We start from the raw sequence: 20,088 nt of genomic DNA on the forward strand, positions 1-20,088 counted from the left end.
TCCTCTCTCCACCACAGGCTGCGGTTCAATAGACATGGACTGCTGCGTGAAGAAGGTTTCTTAACCCCGGACAAGTACGACTCTGAGGCTATCAGCTTGTGGCTGCCTTTAGCAAAAAATGTTGTGGGTCTAGATCTAGACACTGCAAAGTATATTCTAGCCAACATCGGAGACCATTTCTGCCGGCTGGTGATATCTGAAAAGGAGGTCATGTCCACAATAGAACCACACAGTAAGAGCAGCTCTTCTGAAATGTAAAATTTAGGACTTTTCACTCCTATTTTTCAAAATCGGTCTTCATAGTTTGTTTCCTGCATGCAAATTGATTGCATACATTTGGTGTTGCCATTTAAAAATCTTTATTAAATGTCCATTTTGATTCTTGGTGGCGAGAAGTAATATGTTTAAGCTTGTGGATGTGATGTTAAGCAACTCTGTACTTTGGACCCTTATCAGGATTCAGCTCTGCTAGTTTCTATGGTGCACATGAGTCTCATACACTGAATTGGCCTGACCTATCCTCCCTTTCTAGAAAAAAGCTTGAAGTGCAGTTCTGTTACAGAAAGTGATGATGTAAAAATGGTACTTTTTCTACTCTACATATCTGCTGCCTGTGTATATTCAGTCAGATCTACTAACTTAGTGACAAAATAAGTTTTCATTGCTTTCTGTTCTTGGTAGCAATAGGGGGCTAACACAGTTGAGTGATATGGCTTCTGTTCCTTTTTGTGTATCACGGGCCTTGTCTTGCTTCGATTGAAGTCGATAATAGAACTGTCATTGTCTTCAGTGGTGCAGGATTGAGCCCCAATAGAATTGTTTAAGTTCCAATCAGTTGCACCTTTTTGAAACGTCACTGATGGCAAAGGACTGAACAGTTGTTGCTGAAGGGATAATTAGTTTGTGGAACCTCTACTGGTGCAGATGTGCACGAGGGAAAGAACTCGGTTCAAATTTCTGAGTCCACGCTGAGATTACAGGGCTAACAGCTAGAAAAAACTATTCTTATTTTACCTTAAACTGAGCACACTTTTAAATAGAAACCATGAAAAGACAACAAATATGGAACCCTATGACATTTTATACTATTATTCCTCAGTGTAGAATTGCAGTTTAAGCAATGTCTTTTTCCTGTAGCTATAATTGTATAGCCAGAGGTGCAGCATGGTTTAAAGGAATGGCTGCATTGTTTCTCTTTATACGCATATATGTGAGCAAGGCAAGGTGGTAATATCCATATGATTACTCTTTATTGTGCACCTTTGACAGCCTTGTTTGCCCTCTGTCCACTAATCAGTCTTCCCAGGATATTTTCTTACATTCAAAACCTTGAATAGATTCAAACCTGCCTCTGAAGTTTCCTCGTCCTCCTCCAAACATGTAATTCTTCCTCTTAAAATTCTCCCTGAGATGGGGCAAGATTAATTCTTGAGCCATTGGGGGATATTTTATACCTAAAGTAATTAATTATTTTAAAAGTACATTAATTGAAACCCATAGGGCTGCAAGTTAACTCTTTAACTTTGACTAGTCTGTCAATTACCACAGGACAAGTAGCCTGGAAACGTGCAGTTCGAGGAGTTCGAGAAATGTGTGATGTGTGTGACACCACGATATTCAACCTTCACTGGGTTTGCCCCAAGTGTGGCTTTGGAGTGTGTGTAGATTGTTACAGGATGAAAAAGAAAAGCATACATGATGGTGAGAATGTGTAGTTTCCCACTTTCTTAAAAATGACTTAAATTGTTGAACTATTATGTTAATGAATGGATAGGCTTATTGTAAAGCTCTTTTTATAAACCTGTATTCTGAAATTATTGAAAGACAAAAAAGTGGCTATTCAGAGACTGAATGAACACATTAACTAGTCATTTTAAATGATTGTTTGCAGATGATGCAGCTGATACTTTCTCCTGGCTTAAATGTGTGAAGGGTCAGTTACATGAACCGGAGAACTTAATGCCTACACAGATAATTCCTGGAAAAGGTATTCTAATAATTACTGTGGAAATATATGTGAACAGTACCAAGTGTTCTGTTGTTCACTTGTATAAGGTCTGATCCAATGCTTGTTGAATGAAAAAGATTCCACTGACTTCAGTGGGCATTGGATCTAGTCCAGAATGCTTCCCCCTGGACTAGGATAAAATAAAATGATTTGAGTAATAAAATTGTTCAGCCAGTTTACCAAGAAGCAGTGTTTAAAGACTAACTCTGTGTTTTGTTTTGCTGGTGTTACTTTCTGTACTTAATATTAAATACTTTACACAAATATCTTGATTTCTCTGAAAAAGTTAAATCTAATAAATAAAACGTGAGTTAAACTGACATATCACCATTCTGGAAATGCTTTTTCTCTTAACCATCTTTTAGCTATGTAGTGTACTCACATTGAATCTTGATAGTCTGTATGTTTAATTTTGATAATATGAGCTCATTACTGATTCTTCTCATTTAGCTCTCTATGATGTTGGTGACACTGTTCACTCCGTAAGAGCAAAATGGGGAATAAAGGCAAACTGTCCTTGTGCGAATAAGCAGTTAAAGGCCCTATCAAAACCAATTCTGAAGGAGGATCCAAAACAGGTATTGCCACTGTCTCACACTATATATACACCTAGTTTGAGAAACAACAATTGAGTCTTTCAAAAGTGCTTAATGTTGGCCTGACTCTGCTCCCATTAAAGTATCAGTGATGATTGATTCCAATGGGTATGGAGTTAGGCCAACACTAACCACTTCTGAAATCCCATCCTATGGATCTGTGCAATATTAGTGTGTGCATATTCACTGATTCAACTTTCTTAAATATACTAGCAAAATGTTTAGGTGTCTATTTATAGGGACCCATTTTTTTAAATGTCCAATTCTTGAAAAGCACGGAGTGCTCTGTGGCTCTCATCGACTGACTGCTAAAGGAAAAGGAGGATTGTACTGAAGAAAAGATATTTTCAATAAACTTCTAGACTGGAAGGGTGAGAGAATGTGGTGGGGTGCAGAAAGAGAACAGAGGAAATTCTTTGAGTCCTGGAGACTTAATGACAAAATAATGCAACAAAGTAGGTTAAATCTAGAGAAAATAAGCAGTTCAGAGGAAATACTAAATCTGTTTAAATTCCTAGAAGATATGAAAATGTTTCTTCAAGGATTCTCGTATGCCTTATGAAACTCCAGTAATGGAGTCTCTAACAAGAATTTTAGACTAACTAGATAACGAATAAGTCTTAATGGCTATGATATAAGAGAGAGAGCTTTCCTACAATTAAAATATAGCTTCCGTTTATGAAAACGTAACCATCTTATTGTAAACAAAATCCACAAAGCTAGTCTTTTTAATTACGTTATACAATTTTAGTCTAGTTTTGAAGTACTCTATTGTTAAGTTTTAAACACTTACAGGTACTTGGGAATAAATGAAATGCTTCCCTTTTGGCAGTGCCCTTCTGAAAGTCGAGTAGTTTCCATACTACATATGAAATATTTAGATTTATCATGTTTTTATTGCTAATTGGACTTGTGAAACAATCCCCCCCCCCGCCCCCCCGTATGTTACTTGGCGGGGTTGATGCTAGCATTAGCATCCCTGCCCAGCTCTGGCTGCAGCATCCATGTACTGACCTGCCTCTGAGCCCCTCCTGCCCAGACCTAGCACCTGTGGGGTCAGATGATACTTTGCAGCTGCGAAGGGAAAGCGCTTGCTTGTCAGGGGAGTATAGGTGCTGAAGCTGCAGGTGAGGACTTTCCGTTTGGTCCACTTGGCATCTATTCCTTCCTGCTCCCCACTAGGGGCTCTGTTGTAAAGGCATTCTCCTCCCGCCCCTGCCCCATCCAGTTCACCCAAGCTTCTGGTGTCTTTGGCCCAGGCAGGCCCTTTTCCTCCCTGGCAGCTGAGGATCCTCCAAGCTGGCAGGTGCTGGCCTGAGGTGCATATGCTCAGAGGTGGAACAGCAGGCGTGTAGCAGGGTGTACTCAGAGGTGGGTCAACATGGAGACATTGCAGCTGGGACTGGGCAGGGAAGCACATGGGCTGGAGCTGCTGGGAGCCCAGGGTGGAATTGGACCAGAGTAGTGGGCTATCCTTAAAGCAAAGCCCTTAGTGGGGAACAGGGCAGAACTGCTGATGTCTGGCAGGCAGGCCAGTTGAAAACTGCTCTAAGGTGTCAATAACAGATGCAAAGAAAAAATATTAAGTAATGAGCTAGGTTGCGATCTCTGTTCCTCCATAGACTTCCTCTGTGACTTTGGGCAAGCCATTTAGGTATCTTTGGTTTTTATAAGTCTTCAACTTGTCTTGCAGAGTTTAATCCCCGGAGAGAAATCCACACTTCAGCATAATTTTGTCCTAAACCCATTAGCCACTAGCTGTGAGTCTCCTGTAAAACCAACACTTGGAAGTAAACCACTCTCTTCAGTAAATACTTCTCCTTCCTTAAGTTGGCTGGCTAACCTAACCAGTGGAAATGTGAATAAAGAAAATAAAGGTAAATGTCATATATAAAAACAACCTTTAACTGCTACTAGCTAATTGAAAATGTAAAATATCAGACCCATCTGTGGAATGGGGTGGGGTTTATGGTGGCTGACTACTGGTATAAAAGTTTAATAAACCAGGTAAAAAGACTTGTGTATTTATGGTAAAAATTTTAAAATGCCTAACCACCTAAGTCACTTTTGAAAATGGAACCTAAGTTCCTAAGTCATTTAGGCATTTTTGAAAACTTCACCCATGACATTGGATTTTTCAAAACTGCCTAAGCACACTAGGTACCTAACTTGCTTATATACTCGTGAAAATCCACTTGCTAGACTGTAGTACACTGTATCAATACGGTGGAAGGAGGTAATGAAGACTTCTGAGGAATAAGTAAAAATTTGTCAATTCAAATATGGTACCAGTTTGGGGAAGAAAACAGATTTCACACACACACCCCCAAAGGCACAGTTTCAGATACTTTAAGACATTAGGTTCCTTTTGTGTTCAAGTCTGAAGAGTCTAATGATCCCGTTAGATTGGCAATGGGCAAAATATTTGTTGATACTGGACTAGTTTACATTTCACCCACAGAGTTTTGTCTGCATCTGTGTTTTAAATTTAAAACTACATAAGGGGGAAAATGTCTCCTCCAAAAAGGAACAGTATTTTTTTAATGAATATAGTTGAAATGTAGTGTGACTCAAAGGTGGTTTTAAACGGAATATATTGGCCATCTTCACAAGTAATTTTTTTCAATTTATATAAAACTGCTTCAAACTCCAGAATACACCTGCCTTGGTTCAGTTTATCAGTGGAGTTTTTTCCTCTCCATTTCAGATAAACTCCTCACGTCCACTTTAAAGAATGAAAACAAACCTCTTCAGACCCTCCCCACTTTCACTAAACCCCCTACAACCCTGCAGACATTCAACAGTGCAATATTAACACCTGTGAGCAACAACAACAACAACAACACAGGTTTCTTGAGGAATCTGCTGAACTCTTCTGGAGGAAAGGTATACGAGGATATTTGCAGTGCTTTTTCCTTACTGTGGTTTTAAAGCCAAACTGTGCTGGAAGTGTATAGTGAATAGGAACCATTTCACCAGGCATGTGCCAAATTAAATACACAACCATCAAAAATATTTTGTTGGGGAAGGCAGTTTCATTGTCTGGCTTCCACCAGAGGCATCCCTATGGAGGTGCCTAGTTATAGCCTACATGCAGTAGTGCCACAATGGCATAAGCTTGCAAGTTACCCTTGCTCTGTCTGCTGCAGCCCATACACCTGGAAGGATAGAGTCAGAGCATCCAGCAGATTTACTTCCCTGGTAGCCTCCAGGAGTGCTCCTAAACAACTCCCAGCTAGAGTTTAAAGCTGCTTCTACATCGTGCATCTGGAAAAAAAAAAAAAACACTTGGATTGCAAATTACTTCACCCTGTCCGCCCAGGTGTGAATTAAACCCAGGGTGTAACTAATTTTGAAATAGTGGGGGAAATATTTAACCTGGGCTTCAGAGATGCAATCTCACTGATTTCAGATCACTAACTTTAAATATAATCCTAACTAGGAGCCACGCTCCATCTTCTTCAGTGGGTTTGCACAAGTATAAATAACAGCAAGTCTATGTCACTTACTTAATTAAGCATAAACTATAAGGAGGAGATTATTATCCCTACATAATATAAACCTGGGCTGAAGTGAAAAGGAAGCAGTTGGTGTCAAAAATATGTAATAGGAGTGTTGCATGACTTACTAAAACCTCTGCAGAACAAATGGCATCTTGACATACGACTGTAACAAAAGCATATATTAACATCCACTTTCTCTTCTCCCTCTTAAATTCAGACAGAAAGTGGGCTCAAGAGCACTCCCAAAATCCTTGATGACATTTTTGCATCGTTGGTGCAAAGTAGAACTCTCACAGATTTGCCTAAGAAACCTCAAGGATTAACTATAAAACCTACTATATTGGGCTTTGATACACCTCACTATTGGTTATGTGATAACCGCTTGCTGTGTCTTCAGGATCCCAACAATGCGAGTAACTGGAATGTCTTTAGAGAATGCTGGAAGCAGGGACAGGTATTTTCCTCAAGATGTTTTGTTTGTTTCCTGCACACTCATGTTATCCTTAGTGGGCTAATACAGACTATGTAGATTTTTTTATAATGGCCCTTATAGCTGTGGTATCTGAGCACTAGTCAACAGAAAGGATCTTCTGAATATAGAATGGATGTTCTCTAGTGGCAGAGCATATAACTGGACATTCAGCCTTGGTTCTGAGATTGATTATAATTTCCAGTTAGTAATGCAACGTATGTCATGCTACTATCCCAGAGAGCCACCATGGATTATTGTCTAGTGGTTAAAGCAGGGTGGGACTGGACTTCAAACTTTTTTTAGCTTTGCCACTGACAAATGACGAGGTCACAGAATCGCTCTGCTTTCATTTCATTGTTTAGAGGGGAATGATTATCCATAATTGCTTCCCTTACATGAGTGTTGAGTTAATTAGTGCTGAGCTTGCATAGAAGAGGATAAACTGTATAAAGTACTATTTCTGTGCATTTTAATACCTCTTGCTGGGATATATTGGTGGCTCCTATTGTGACTCTGGCTTTCTTGTACCAGATAGGAGCTGTCCATCACAACTTGTTTGACTTACAAAGACAGGACAGCACAGCAGTTGTCTCTAAAACTATATGTAAACCTTTTTTGGGGAGTGGATTATGCACCCTTAATATCCATCATGTCATGTTCATAAGCCTGGGAGTTGACACCCAAAGTCACTTATGAAAAACTGCTCACTTAGCAGCCGAGATCTCTGTCACTGTCTTGTGGCCAACTTTTATTTATTTATTTATTTATTTTGTCTTCTAACAGAACATACTTTTTCCAGTTGAGAGTTAAAATGTTGTGTGAAAGATTTACTACTTCTGTTTTCCACGCAACTTAATACATTTGAAATTTTTGTAAGCTTTAGAAACTACAACTTAACTTCTGAAAGTACAGCATATGAATGAATTAGCAGTTTTGTTGCTACTGGTTCCTCCTTTTTTTCCCCCCCCTCAAGTATGGATAAGATTTCAAACTACAAAGCAGCTTTTATTATAATATGTACAGACTTTGTAAATCTAGCATGGCAACCTAAATAATGGAAAGGCATTGTAAATTCTACTAAGTATATCTTCACGAGATACCCATGTCCTCAACAACACTATAAATAAGATGTTAGAGAAAAGGTATAGTTATTTTAAAAAATATTTTCAATTTTTTTCTTACTAAATTTGGTATAATCTCTGGCGTTGCCATTATACATCCTGTATGATGAGGTCCTGCAGAAATGCTTATTAAATCTTAAAATATTCTGTGTTAAAGAGGCTTTAATTTTCTCTAATTCATATTTGTCTTTTAGCCTGTGATGGTGTCCGGAGTGCATCACAAAATAAATGCAGAGCTTTGGAAACCTGAATCCTTCAGGAAGGAGTTCGGTCAACAGGAAGTAGATCTGGTTAATTGCAGAACCAATGAAATTATCACAGGAGCTACAGTAGGAGACTTCTGGGATGGATTTGAAGATATTCCAAGTATGCAATGTGAAGTCACTTATATTCTGTTGTTTTGGCTAATGGATACTAAGAAATATGGCAAACAGAAGAAAATATCCTGCTTTCCATTCTTATTGCTTTCTTTTCTACAGAATGGCAAACCTTTTTTTTTTATCAGTGACATCTCTGTAATGGGAATATGCTGTTCTCTCTGGCTTGGAACTGTTGGGTTTCCCAGACTTTTCCAAGTTTCAGAGTTTGGCAAATGGTTCATCTCCCCCCATGATCCAGTGCAGCATGCCTGTCAGTGCTCTTTACAGGTGCACCTTGTGAAATGCACTGACATTGTTCCTAGTCCTCTGTACTAAGAGGAAGATGTTTCCTCAAAATCTCCTTTCAAGGGCTCTCTTTCTTCAGCATCTTTTTTTTTCTCTCTCTAGCAGAGAGAGAGTCTTTGGGGGAACACTTCGAAGAAGTTTGAGTATTCCCATAGCCTAACGTACATCCTTCAACTGCTTTACCAGTTGAGTGGAATCTGGATGATAAAATATAAATGATGCTAACAGGATAGTTGAATTGGCTTTTTGAACCCCTAGAGAACATTTTTATTCCACATGTTGCACTTCTAATTGGAATTACTTCTCTGAGAAGTGCAAGACCAGCTTTATATAATGGCTAACTTTTAATTTTTCAGTATTCCATAGTGATTAAGTTGTCCTGTGGCCTCATCGTGAATTGATACCAGAAGTAGTGTCTTGAATTCCTCATGAATCAGACTATCATCTCCAGGTGTTCTTCCTAAAATCTCCTTCTCACCTGTGGGAAACTAGACTTGTACATTAGATGTTAGAAGTATTCAGGGGTCTTCTACTTTTGCTGTTTGAATAGGACTAAAGCAATTTAGAAAGCCATCTACGTTCTTAGTAGCCCTTAATCAGTGTAAAGGGAATGCATTTCCACACAGTACGTCTAAAGTGCATTTGGCTGTAGGCTGGACATGGTTAAACACTGGTTAGTTTGCTCTACTACAGGGGTGGACAAACTTTTTGGCCCGAGGCCACATCCGGGTATAGAAATTGTATGGCGGGTCATGAATGCTCACAAAATTGGGGTTGGGATGGAGGGAGAGGGTTCTGGCTGGGGGTGTGGGCTCCAGGGTGGGGCCAGAAATGAGTTCAGGGTGCAGGAGGGGGCTCTGGATTGGGCCGGTGGGGGGGGGGGGGGGACTGAGAGCTCTGAGTGAGAGTGCAGGCTGTGAGGTGGGACTGGGGTGAGGGGTTTAGGGTGTAGGAGGGTGCTCTGGGCTGGGAGCGAGGTGTTCAGAGGGTGGGAGGCGGATCAGGGCTGGGGCAGAGGGTTGAGGCGTGGGGGAGTGAGGGCTCCAGCTGGGGGTGCAGGTTCTGGGGTGGGGGTGGGGATGAGGGGTTTGGGGTGTAGAAGGATGCTTGGGCTGGGACTGAGGGGTTCGGAGAATGGGAGGCAGATCAGAGCTGGGGCAGGGGTGCAGGCTTCGGGCGATGCTTACCTCAAGCAGCTCCCAGAAGCAGCGGCATGTCTCCTCCACCCCCCCCCACCCCCGCCGCCTCCTACGCATGGGCACGACCAGACGGCTCTGCTGCATGCTGCCCCATCCGCAGGCACTGCCCCTGCAGTTCCTATTGACTGCCATTCCTGGCTAATGGGAGCTGCGGTGGCAGCACATGGGGTGGGAGCAGCATGTGGAGTGGACAGAGCCCCCTGGCTGCCCCAATGTGTAGGAGGTGGAGGGGGGACATGCTGCAGTTTCCGGGAGCTGCATGGACCGGCCCCCAATGCTGCTGACCAGCTGGACCACCAGAGCGAGGCAAGCCCCAGACCCTGCTCCCCAGCAGGAGCTCGAGGGCCGGACTAAAATGGCTGGTGGGCCGGATGCAGCCCACGGGCTGTAGTTTGCCCACCCTTGCTCTACTAGAATTCAGGTTTCATCAGTGGTCTACCTACATAATGTCTCCATCATAAAAATCCGCAGGGCTGCTTGTGGGTCTCTGTCTCTGTCTCTCGGTCTCTGTCTCTGTCTCATCTAGACCTGAGGGTTGCTTTGTGAGGACAGTTGTGCATTACTTGATTAAACTAGAACTCATCAGAAAAGAGTTGTGCTGCTTGCTATCTTTCCACAAGTGGAAACATAGAGGCCACTTCAAAGAGAGAACTTTTAATTCCCATAATTGTTGTGGTTCCTAATCTGAAAATGCAGACTCTATCCACCTCCCCCCCTCATCCGCAGAGTTAGATTCTCTCAGAACTGTGGCACTTGGGAGGAAGAAACTTAAGCAATGGGAGCTGGACAGTACATTTCTAACCTCTGTTCAAAGTGTCTGATACTGGGAGAGGTTGCTGAGAGGTCACAATAGTCACTGATTTTCTGAAGATTCCTGAAATTAAATTGCAGCTGGGATTGGATGGATAGGGAGGACACACCCAATTTCTGGAAGAACCAGTTGCTTTTGTAAGAAACTGCTTTTTCTGGGACACAAGTCAAGGAATTTTCCAGATGACCGTGTCATAGGAAAAAACAGGGCCCTGATTTTGCATAAATGTTTGTGGCTACAGTGTGCTTGTAATGTGTGAGACCACATACTTTTGGATGAATTTTCTATTCTAAAAAGTACAAGTTACAAGTAACTGATACCTGTGAGCTCTTAATCATAGGCCGTCTTAAAACCGAAGGAAGGGAGCCAATGGTGTTGAAGCTTAAGGACTGGCCTCCAGGAGAAGACTTCCGAGACATGATGCCATCTCGGTATGAACTTGTGAAAAAATTATTCCTTGCATGGTTGATGCACCAAAGAGATCTCAGAAACCACAAATGCTATTGAACTCTGAAACACCTGATTCAACACTGAGCAGTGACTGTCGTTTATGCATAAACTACATCTGTTTCTGTGAGATGCTCGGCATGGTTGGGTGTTTGAGAAATAAGTTTTGCTATAGATGCTCATGAAAATACAATAGGTTGCATTTGCATCTAAATAAATTAACTCTTTGCTGCTGCTGATTGTTAAAGTTTAGACTTCAAAAAAGGAAAAAATCCATAACATTTCTCTTGGTTTTTAGGTTCTGTCAAAGCGTACTTTTTTTGCCAAGTTTAAGCTCTGGGCCAAATTTCTTCCATGCCTTGCCTAACTTGCATACTGTACTTAGTGACAATAGAGATAATTGGCCAATTAGTTGACATTAAGGGCTTCAGTGTTCAGTATATTAGTAATTATACTAATGTACATCTTAAACTTCACATATCTACTATGTTCCTATGTCTTATCTAGCTGTTTGTTTTCCTGTTTTCCCATTAGATTTAATGAGTGCATTGATGAAAGAATTATACCCCTTGGCTGGGAAAGAAAATAATGTTGGTTGTAGTAAATTTTAATAAATCTCTCCCTCAAGTATTTTATACTGTTGCCTAATATTAATTGAGTTGTATTACCGTAGGTTTGATGACCTGATGAATAACATTCCACTGCCAGAGTACACTAGAAGAGATGGTAAACTCAACCTTGCCTCCAGACTTCCCAACTATTTTGTTCGACCAGATTTAGGTCCTAAAATGTACAATGCATATGGTAAGTAATCCTGTTAATTTTGTAGCTCATACTTTCCATATATTCCAGTAAATGTTAACTTCAGAATTAAGTGCAGACCTGTAATCACAGACAATCAGATTAGTCATTCTGTCAATCCAAATTAGGTGTTTGATCTTGGTTCCCTTTTGTAAGAATGAGCATTGCTCAGATAAGTTACTGTCAATATTCATCAGTTGATCTCTTTGTATTTAAGTAGTCAGTTTTGTCCTTAGTTCTCAAGAACCTCTATGCATTCATTCCACTGTCCTTTTAACGACACATCTGACAGTTCTCTTTGTTACTTTATTGCAGCTCTCCATGGATATTTGCTTGTTCTACTTGTGCCCACTACTTCTGCCCAATCTTTTTGGAACTCTTTTTCCTCTGAGCCATAGCCTCCCTTTTTAATCTCTCTCTGAGCCCTTCTTTCCTTGACGTGTGTTAAAACAGCTCTCAGATATGGTTCTTTCAGAGCCATGCTTGACAAATTTTTCATTATGGGGGTTGCTAGTGTAGCCGCCATACTTAATGGGAACTGGATTGTTTCTGAGACTCATACTGGCCTACATGGCTATAGAAACCCTGTACTAGTAAGTCTTGAGCATGGCTTCTGTACATTTTAGTCATGTAAGGCATGAAGGCAACAGTTAGTGTGTTAGGCTATAAGTCTATTTTGAAAATGTATTTTTTTTACAATTATAAATCAATAGGCCGGTCTGGAATTCTGACTCTCTGGAAAAAAAAACTTTGATACTGTAATCACATTAACAAACATTTTAAACAACTGCTTCTTATAGTGCATATTTTGTTGTTGGCCTATAAATATGTTGCATATATCTAAATTTTCCAGGTTTAATTACACCAGAAGATAGGAAGTATGGCACAACAAACCTCCATTTAGATGTGTCTGATGCAGCTAATGTTATGGTTTATGTGGGCATACCAAAAGGGCAGGTCAATCAAGAAGAAGGTAAAACATTTGCTCATTGAGATCATCCGTGTGTAATCAGAGGCAAAGCCCTTCAGTGTAATTGTGTGTTCACTCTTTGTTTTGTAACAGAAGTGCTTAAAACTATACAAGATGGTGATTCTGATGAGTTGACAATTAAGCGTTTTATAGAAAATCGAGAGAAACCTGGTGCTCTATGGCACATTTATGCTGCTAAAGATACAGAGAAGATCCGGGAATTCCTTAAAAAGGTAGGTTGTTATGCTTAGAAACAAACTTACACATGGGGAACAGAAATTTGATGATAGAGAGCTCTTCAATCTAACAAAACTCTAACAAGATCCAATGGCTGGAAGTGGAAGCCAGACAAAACCTAAGGTTAAAAAGAAATGCAAATTTTAATTGAGAGTAACTAATAGAACTGGGCAGAGAACTCCCTTTCATGGAGAATTTTGATATTTTGAAAGTGAAATTTTGATTTAGTTTCAATTTGGAACACAAAACAAACCCTTGGAAATTTTCTGCAAGAGGGAATGGAACCTTGGCTCTGAGGCAGCCAACCTGCTGGGAGCCCTGGTGTTTCCAACTCCAAGGCAGTCTATATGGCAGGTTACAAAGGAGCAGGAATGTCGCCAGGTTCTGTAGAACTTAATCACTCCTTTTTTTTTTTCCTCAGCAAAATAGCTGGATTTTGTTAAAGCATCAAATTCTGATGAAAAACTGCTTCATCTGAATTTTTCCAGTCTAGTAATTAACCTTTGGAACAACTTAACTGAGGGTTGTAGTGGATTATTGATTTACTGAGAATTTTAAAATCAAGACTTAGACTAATATCCAAAGAGATGCTATAGTTCAACTACAGCTGAATCAGTAATTGATTCAGGGAAGTCCTATAGCTTGTTATGCAGAAGGTTAAACTAGATCACAATTTTCCTTTCTGGCCTTAATCTAAAATTCATTTCATGTGGCATGTGCTGCAGGGGCTCTTGCACCAAGAATGGCCAGATTGTGTGATGAGTTAGAAGAATCTGGTGGTAGATGAGCAGTGGGGGCAGAGGGGAGAGTAGAAACTAGCCCAGGAGGTAAGATAAAGGAAATCTGAGTGGTGTTTTGTCTTTTTGTGTTTTTAAACCATGTTTTCAGTGGATCCTGAATTTATGGCATTGTGTGAGGATGGAGATATGATCTTAAACTGACACTCTAGGCAAGAGTTTCAGTAGCCAGGCTTCACCCTCCTGACTACTACAGTGTGGCTTGAATACACTATAACCTTTAAGCATCTTAAAAACTGGTCAACTTTTAAGTCTGCCTTTAGCTGATGTGTAAAGGATTAAAACTAGAGAGAGGGACGTTTGTAGCTGTCAGTCCCAGACCCTGCCAGAACAACAGATGCAAAGCCTGCACACACATCTCCACTGCCACAATGATCCACCCCCCCCGCGCCCAACACACCTTTCAAGATCCATGGGTCCTGCACATGCCTATCCCAACACAGGATGTACCTCATCCAGTGAACTAAATGTCCCAACAGCGACTATGTGGGTGAAACCAGACAGTCACTATGCTCTTGAATGAACTCCCACAGGAAAACGATACCCTCCCCCCCCCGGCTTATCAGTCCTCGTCCTCAAAGGAAACCCACACAACGCTTGCAAAAGACAAGCCGGGAAGCTTAGATTCATAACTTTGCTGGACACTAAAAATCATTGACTGAATACACACTGGATTTATGGCTTATTACAACAATCTATAACCACTAACAAACCTCCCTCTTTCTCCTTATGACTGGAGGAGTGTTAACGTGCCACTTCACCTTGAATGGTCCCTTGAAATATGTTAACTACTTACATTAAACAGTCTGTTCTGCCTTGTATTAAGCTTTGACACTGAATGAGGCCAGGTCTACACTACACACTTATTTCGGCATAACTACGTTGCTCAAGGGTGTGAAAAATCCACACCCCTGAGCGATGTAGTTATACTGACCTTAACCCCCCCATTTTGAAAACTCTATGTTGGTGGGAGAGCTTATCCCGCCGACATAGCTACCGCCTCTTGTGGAGCTGGAGTTGAGACAGGAGAGCACTTAGAGCATCTTCACGAGAAGCTATAGCGGCACAACTGCAAGTTTGTAGTGTAGACCTGCTCTGTTTCCCATAGCTGAAGAAGAGCATTGTGTAAGCTCAAAAGCTTATCTCTCACCAACAAAAGATAGAGACTCGAGGTGGGTGAGGTATTAACACTGGAAGGGATAATTAAATTCTGCAGACTGAAGAACTTTGTTTCTGCATATCAGGACTTTGTATAGGCCTTCCAAGATGGCTTAATTAGTGTGCTCAATTCCAGATGTAGTCCTGTTTGGTAATGGGAATAAAAGTAAACCAGATGCAAAGCATTTAAAAGGGATGTGGTTGAGTCAGCTAAGTGATTGGAAAGTGTATGTCTTGGGGGGGAAAAGACCTTGGAAGAGTGAAACTTCCAAATTCTGATGATGGTTCTAGGCTGTTCTCTTGGACAAATAAACTGCTGATAAACCTACACACTGTCTTATTCATAAGAGATGTGAATGTGGGGATCTCTGACAGGCTTATTGGTAGGGATTAGAGGGCTGGTACAACAGCTAGGTTTAAGAGATGTTAATGGCAAATAAGTACACTGTTTCTACCTGGGAAGTTAATACTTCAACTTTGTTTCAGATGACCTTACAAAACAGTGCATTGCTCTACCTTAAATATTTGTATGAGAAGACCAAAGAGAGAGGTAGATTACAGTACATAATATCTTACTTTGTAATACAAAACCTCTAATCCCATTGCTGTACTGGTTCCCTCTGTGGCCTTGTGCAAGTCACTTGAAGGACGCAGAGGGGCTCTCTGTAAATGAGATTCTTGTCCTTGTCACAGAAGCGTAGTGAAGATCATTAGCAAATGCTTGCAAAGTGCCATAAGAATACCAAATCTTCTGTATTATTAAACAGACTATGGTAATAACCTTTAGAGCTCTTAAAGTACTGGATGATGAAACTTCCATTTTCATTAGTGTTTATAGCTAGTACTGTAATTGAACACAGAAATACACAGGTCAACTACTCAATGGTCTGGCTTTGTCTGTCAAATACAAGAAGTGCACATTGATACTGTATCTGACATCTGGGTAGTCACTGTCATATTGTGACTATTTTTTCAGGTCTCAGAAGAGCAAGGTCAAGAGAACCCCGTAGATCATGATCCAATTCATGATCAGAGTTGGTACTTGGACAGATCTTTGAGAAAACGTCTTCATCAAGAATATGGAGTTCAAGGCTGGGCTATCGTGCAGTTTCTAGGAGACGTAGTTTTCATTCCAGCAGGAGCACCGCATCAGGCAAGAACCAATGACGCTATTATTGATTGATCATTTCAGACTTCTAGACATGTGACTGATATCTTTTGTTCTCTCTCAGGTTCATAACTTATACAGTTGTATTAAAGTAGCAGAAGATTTTGTTTCTCCGGAGCATGTCAAACATTGCTTTTGGCTCACTCAGGAATTCAGATATCTTTCGCATACGCATACGAACCATGAAGATAAACTGCAGGTAACTTACCAATTTTTAGTTTAAAAAAAAAAAAATAATAATAATTAAACTGCATATGTAGGGCTTAATAGCAACTGCATATTAATGTTGTGTTGAGTTGCACTTAATGCAGGGGTGAGCAAACTATGGCCCGGGGGCCGCATCCAGCGTGCCAGACACTTTAATTCAGCCATTGAGCTTGTGCCGGGCAATGGGGTTGGGGGCTTGCCTCGCTCTGCGTGGCTCCCAGAAGCAGTAGCATGTCCCCCATCTGGCTCCTACACATAGGGGCAGCCAGGAGGCTCCGCACACTGTCCCCACCCCAAGCGCCGCCCCCACAGCTCCCATTGGCCAGGAACCACAGCCAACGGGAGCTGCAGGGGTGGCGCCTGCAGATGGGGCAGTGCACAGAGCCACCTGGCTGCGCCTCCACGTAGGAGCCGGAGGGGGGACATGCCGCTGCTTCTGGGAGCTGCTTGAGGTAAGCAACCCCCAGAGCCTGCACTCCTGGGCCCCAGTCCCACCCCTGATTCCCCTCCCATTCTCCGAACCCCTCAGTCCCAGCCCAGAGCACCCTCCTGCATTCCCAGCCCGACCGCAGAGCCTGCCCACCCGGAGCCCCCTCCCACATCCTGAACTCTTTTCTAGCCCAAGCCCACACCCCCTTTCGCACCCCAACCCCCAATTTCGTGAGCATTTATGGCCCACCATACAATTTCCATACCCAGATGTGGCCCTTGGGCCAAAACATTTGCCCACCCCTGACTTAACACATGTTAACAGAATGGTTTTAATTGATTTTTAAATCAAATTCTCAAGAATAACTCTTCAGAAGTAATTGAATTTTCTGTCTAACTTTTAGAAAACCTTTACTAAGTTTTTGTTTTTGTTTTTTTTGTGTGGAGGAAGCTTTTTAAAATTTTGCCCTGTTCCTCATTTCTTTGGTTTCATGTAGCTAAAGAACTATAGTCTCCCCTAATTCCAAACTTCTCTCACCAAACTCACATTTTGTGATACGATCATAAGCCAGTCTTGAACTTTTAAAAATGACAGTTATTTCTCTAGTTTGAAATAACCTAATGGAGTCGCACTGAGATTAGCCAATGGAACTGTCGGGGGAGAGACCTGGGGGCTCTGGAAGAGGACATACAGCATTGATAGAATTATTAAACCTGGGACACTTCCACACTCAGGAACTTTAACTCGAAGTAATGGTTGCTAGATTGAACAGCACAACACAACTCTGAAAATCAGTTATAATTCAACTGCACCTACACTCCTTTCATCAGTTGCCATCTCAGTCTCAACTATTCCCCCTCCACCATCCATAGCCTGTATACCTCCATCCTCATGCTGAACAAGCACTATTCAGCCTTAACTCTGGCCATACCTACAATACACCACTGGGTTCATGTGCGGGTTCAGTTCAGTACCATACATAACTAGGTATGGTACTGAACCAAAATATAGAACAGTCATTAACATGGATCATCCAGTCATTGTTTGATACTTATACCTGATGCCATACCTCACTTAATTGCACACACCAAAACATAGCCACATACAGAAGTATGTAGAATGGACTTTATTAAAGCTACACCAACCTTCAGTTAATTGTTGAAACAGTGAACATACAGCCTTAAACATAGTTGGAGTTCATGGATGCCTCTTATTTTGGGAAAAGTCAAAGCTTTTTCACTCTACAAGAATCTAAATGTAGAATCTTCCAGACTGACTAGATAAGTGCTTTAGCTTTGTCTCTTTAAAGTGGCTAACTTCTTGTTTTCCTTTTAGGTGAAGAATGTCATATACCATGCTGTTAAAGATGCAGTTGGGATATTGAGAGCTAATGAATCCAGCCTTAGCAAACCATCAGGTGGAAAGCCTTAACCATGAACTATGAAACTGAAAAATATTGGCAGCAGTGTAAACTATTCCATCAGGACCTCCTGTGGATGCTGAGATTTATTAATGTTACCTCATCTTCCTTTCAGCAGTACCAGAGGATCATGGTACTTTGTTCTGTGTATTCATCTAATGTTTACAAACCTGAGATGTATATGTAGTAATATTAACAGACACTGACATACTGTGAATGCTTATCTACAATAGAATTTTATAAGGAGAAACTCTCCAAGCTGTACAAAGATACCTTCTGTAGACCTTACTCGGGAAAATATGTACACTGGAAATTTCCAAATTATTCATTTGAAAAATGTTAAGACATGATGTAAAAAACTCATCAAATTTTGTAATTTGCTTTGGGGGGAGGGGACAGGAGGAAGTATGAAGTTTTGATTTAATAGCCAACAGTAAGTGTACTGAGAGTGCAGTTCTTATGTTTTTACATTAACACAGAACTAGCATCAAAAATAGTATTAAAACTAGTGTATATTGACAAGGATGGGATTAACCATCTTCAGTTAAATGAGTTTACATTTCTAAATGTAAAATGAAAAGGACATTTTTTTCATTAAAAATTCCCGTATTGAAACTTTGATTTCCAGCTTAAACTGGTATTTGCACTCTTCTGTAACTCTAGGTTCTAATAGTGAATACCCTACATATAGCACTTACTTCTGTTTTAGGAGTGTATTCCTTTTCCGACCTCTAAACTGACTACCCTGATATAATGCTATTAAGTTAAAAACAACAAAGGCATACAAAAGCAAAGTGTTTCAGGGTAGAAACTGTTATCTTGTGCTTAAAAAAGAGGTCTGAACGAAAAGCCTAGGCAACTGGAAATTAAATTGCATTGAATATCACTTTTACAAACTTGATTCACTAAAGTTTAATTTAACTACTCTTAAGTTCTTATTCCAATACTGTTACTGTAGTCTCTGCATTAGAATAAGATCCGAATTCTCTATCCCACACTCGATCATGTCAAAGTGGTTTTCAAGGCTGTATTTAAAAGAGCAGGCAGCCTCATGAGGTATGTCCACACAGCAAAGAACCTGCAGCGGGCCGGGGCTGCGGGGCTGGTTCATTGCTGTGTAGACTTCTGGCCTTGGGCTAGAGCTCAGGCTTTGGGCCCCTACTACCAATTGCTTGATCCCTCTTCTTCCATGCAACCCTTCAGCTACTCAACCTCACTGTTCATAATGCTTCTCTGCTAAGGTTCTCACTTTGTCCAATAATTCCTTCCCCTCTCCTCCTTTAACCCTGCATCTTCTGCCAACGGGTTTTTTTGGTGGTAGAAAAAAAATATGGCACTAATACCTATTGTCACCCTGATCTGTCTCTATATTGGATCCCTTTTCCCAACCTGTTTTGATCTCAGATTGTAAACTCTTTGGAATATGAACTACATGTACAGCTCTTGAAGAAAAAATGTTAAGTGCTTGTCAGTGCATATATATATTCCAGTCTTGATGCACCTGTACCTTAGGCACTGAGGTGATCATGAAATGACAGACCTCCTGAGTATTGAAAGGAAGGAGTGAGAGCAACAGACTATGAAAATGGACTTTATAAAAGATGATTTTAACAAACAAACTGGTAGTATATTTTCTTGCCATGTGACCTTAGGGAAAAAGGAGGGCAGGAGAACTGTCAGTTTCTCAGAGATAAGAACATAAGAATGGCCATACTGGGTCAGACCAAAGGTCCATCGAGCCCAGTGGCCAATGCCAGGTGCCCCAGAGGGAGTGAACCTAACAGGTAATGATCAAGTGATCTCTCTCTTTCCTGCCATCCATCTCCACCCTCTGACAAACAGAGGCTAGGGACACCATTCCTTACCCATCCTGGCTCATAGCCATTAATGGACTTAACCTCCATGAATTTATCCAGTTCTCTTTTAAATGCTGTTATAGTCCTAGCCTTCACAACCTCCTCAGGTAAGGAGTTCCACAAGTTGACTGTGCACTGTGTGAAGAAGAACTTCCTTTTATTTGTTTTAAACTGCTGCCTATTAATTTCATTTGGTGGCCCCTAGATCTTGTATTATGGGAA

General features: G+C 41.0%; 1 protein-coding gene across 3 annotated transcripts in view; it reads left to right on the plus strand.

Moving 5' to 3' along the window:
• KDM3A (lysine demethylase 3A) overlaps nucleotides 1-18,629 on the plus strand; it is a 52,663-nt gene extending 34,034 nt beyond the window's left edge. For 2 of the 3 annotated variants that reach the window (XM_026648103.1, XM_026648105.1), the window contains 15 exons: nucleotides 18-232; nucleotides 1,549-1,701; nucleotides 1,892-1,987; nucleotides 2,459-2,586; nucleotides 4,298-4,481; nucleotides 5,312-5,490; nucleotides 6,325-6,561; nucleotides 7,895-8,066; nucleotides 10,716-10,806; nucleotides 11,496-11,626; nucleotides 12,477-12,596; nucleotides 12,687-12,826; nucleotides 15,762-15,938; nucleotides 16,018-16,152; nucleotides 17,926-18,629. In XM_026648103.1, the coding sequence (XP_026503888.1) occupies nucleotides 18-232; nucleotides 1,549-1,701; nucleotides 1,892-1,987; nucleotides 2,459-2,586; nucleotides 4,298-4,481; nucleotides 5,312-5,490; nucleotides 6,325-6,561; nucleotides 7,895-8,066; nucleotides 10,716-10,806; nucleotides 11,496-11,626; nucleotides 12,477-12,596; nucleotides 12,687-12,826; nucleotides 15,762-15,938; nucleotides 16,018-16,152; nucleotides 17,926-18,021 (2,254 nt within the window). In that variant the 3' untranslated portion in view covers nucleotides 18,022-18,629. Of the gene's footprint in view, nucleotides 1-17; nucleotides 233-1,548; nucleotides 1,702-1,891; nucleotides 1,988-2,458; nucleotides 2,587-4,297; nucleotides 4,482-5,311; nucleotides 5,491-6,324; nucleotides 6,562-7,894; nucleotides 8,067-10,715; nucleotides 10,807-11,495; nucleotides 11,627-12,476; nucleotides 12,597-12,686; nucleotides 12,827-13,555; nucleotides 13,642-15,761; nucleotides 15,939-16,017; nucleotides 16,153-17,925 lie in introns of those variants that run through there. The other variant, XM_026648104.2, reaches the window with a different exon arrangement.
• Nucleotides 18,630-20,088: the final 1,459 nt, after the last annotated feature.

Source organism: Terrapene carolina, unplaced genomic scaffold (assembly GCF_002925995.2).
Source record: "Terrapene carolina triunguis isolate 2854851 unplaced genomic scaffold, T_m_triunguis-2.0 Scaffold66, whole genome shotgun sequence".
In the NCBI taxonomy this organism is placed as follows: Eukaryota; Metazoa; Chordata; order Testudines; family Emydidae; genus Terrapene; species Terrapene triunguis.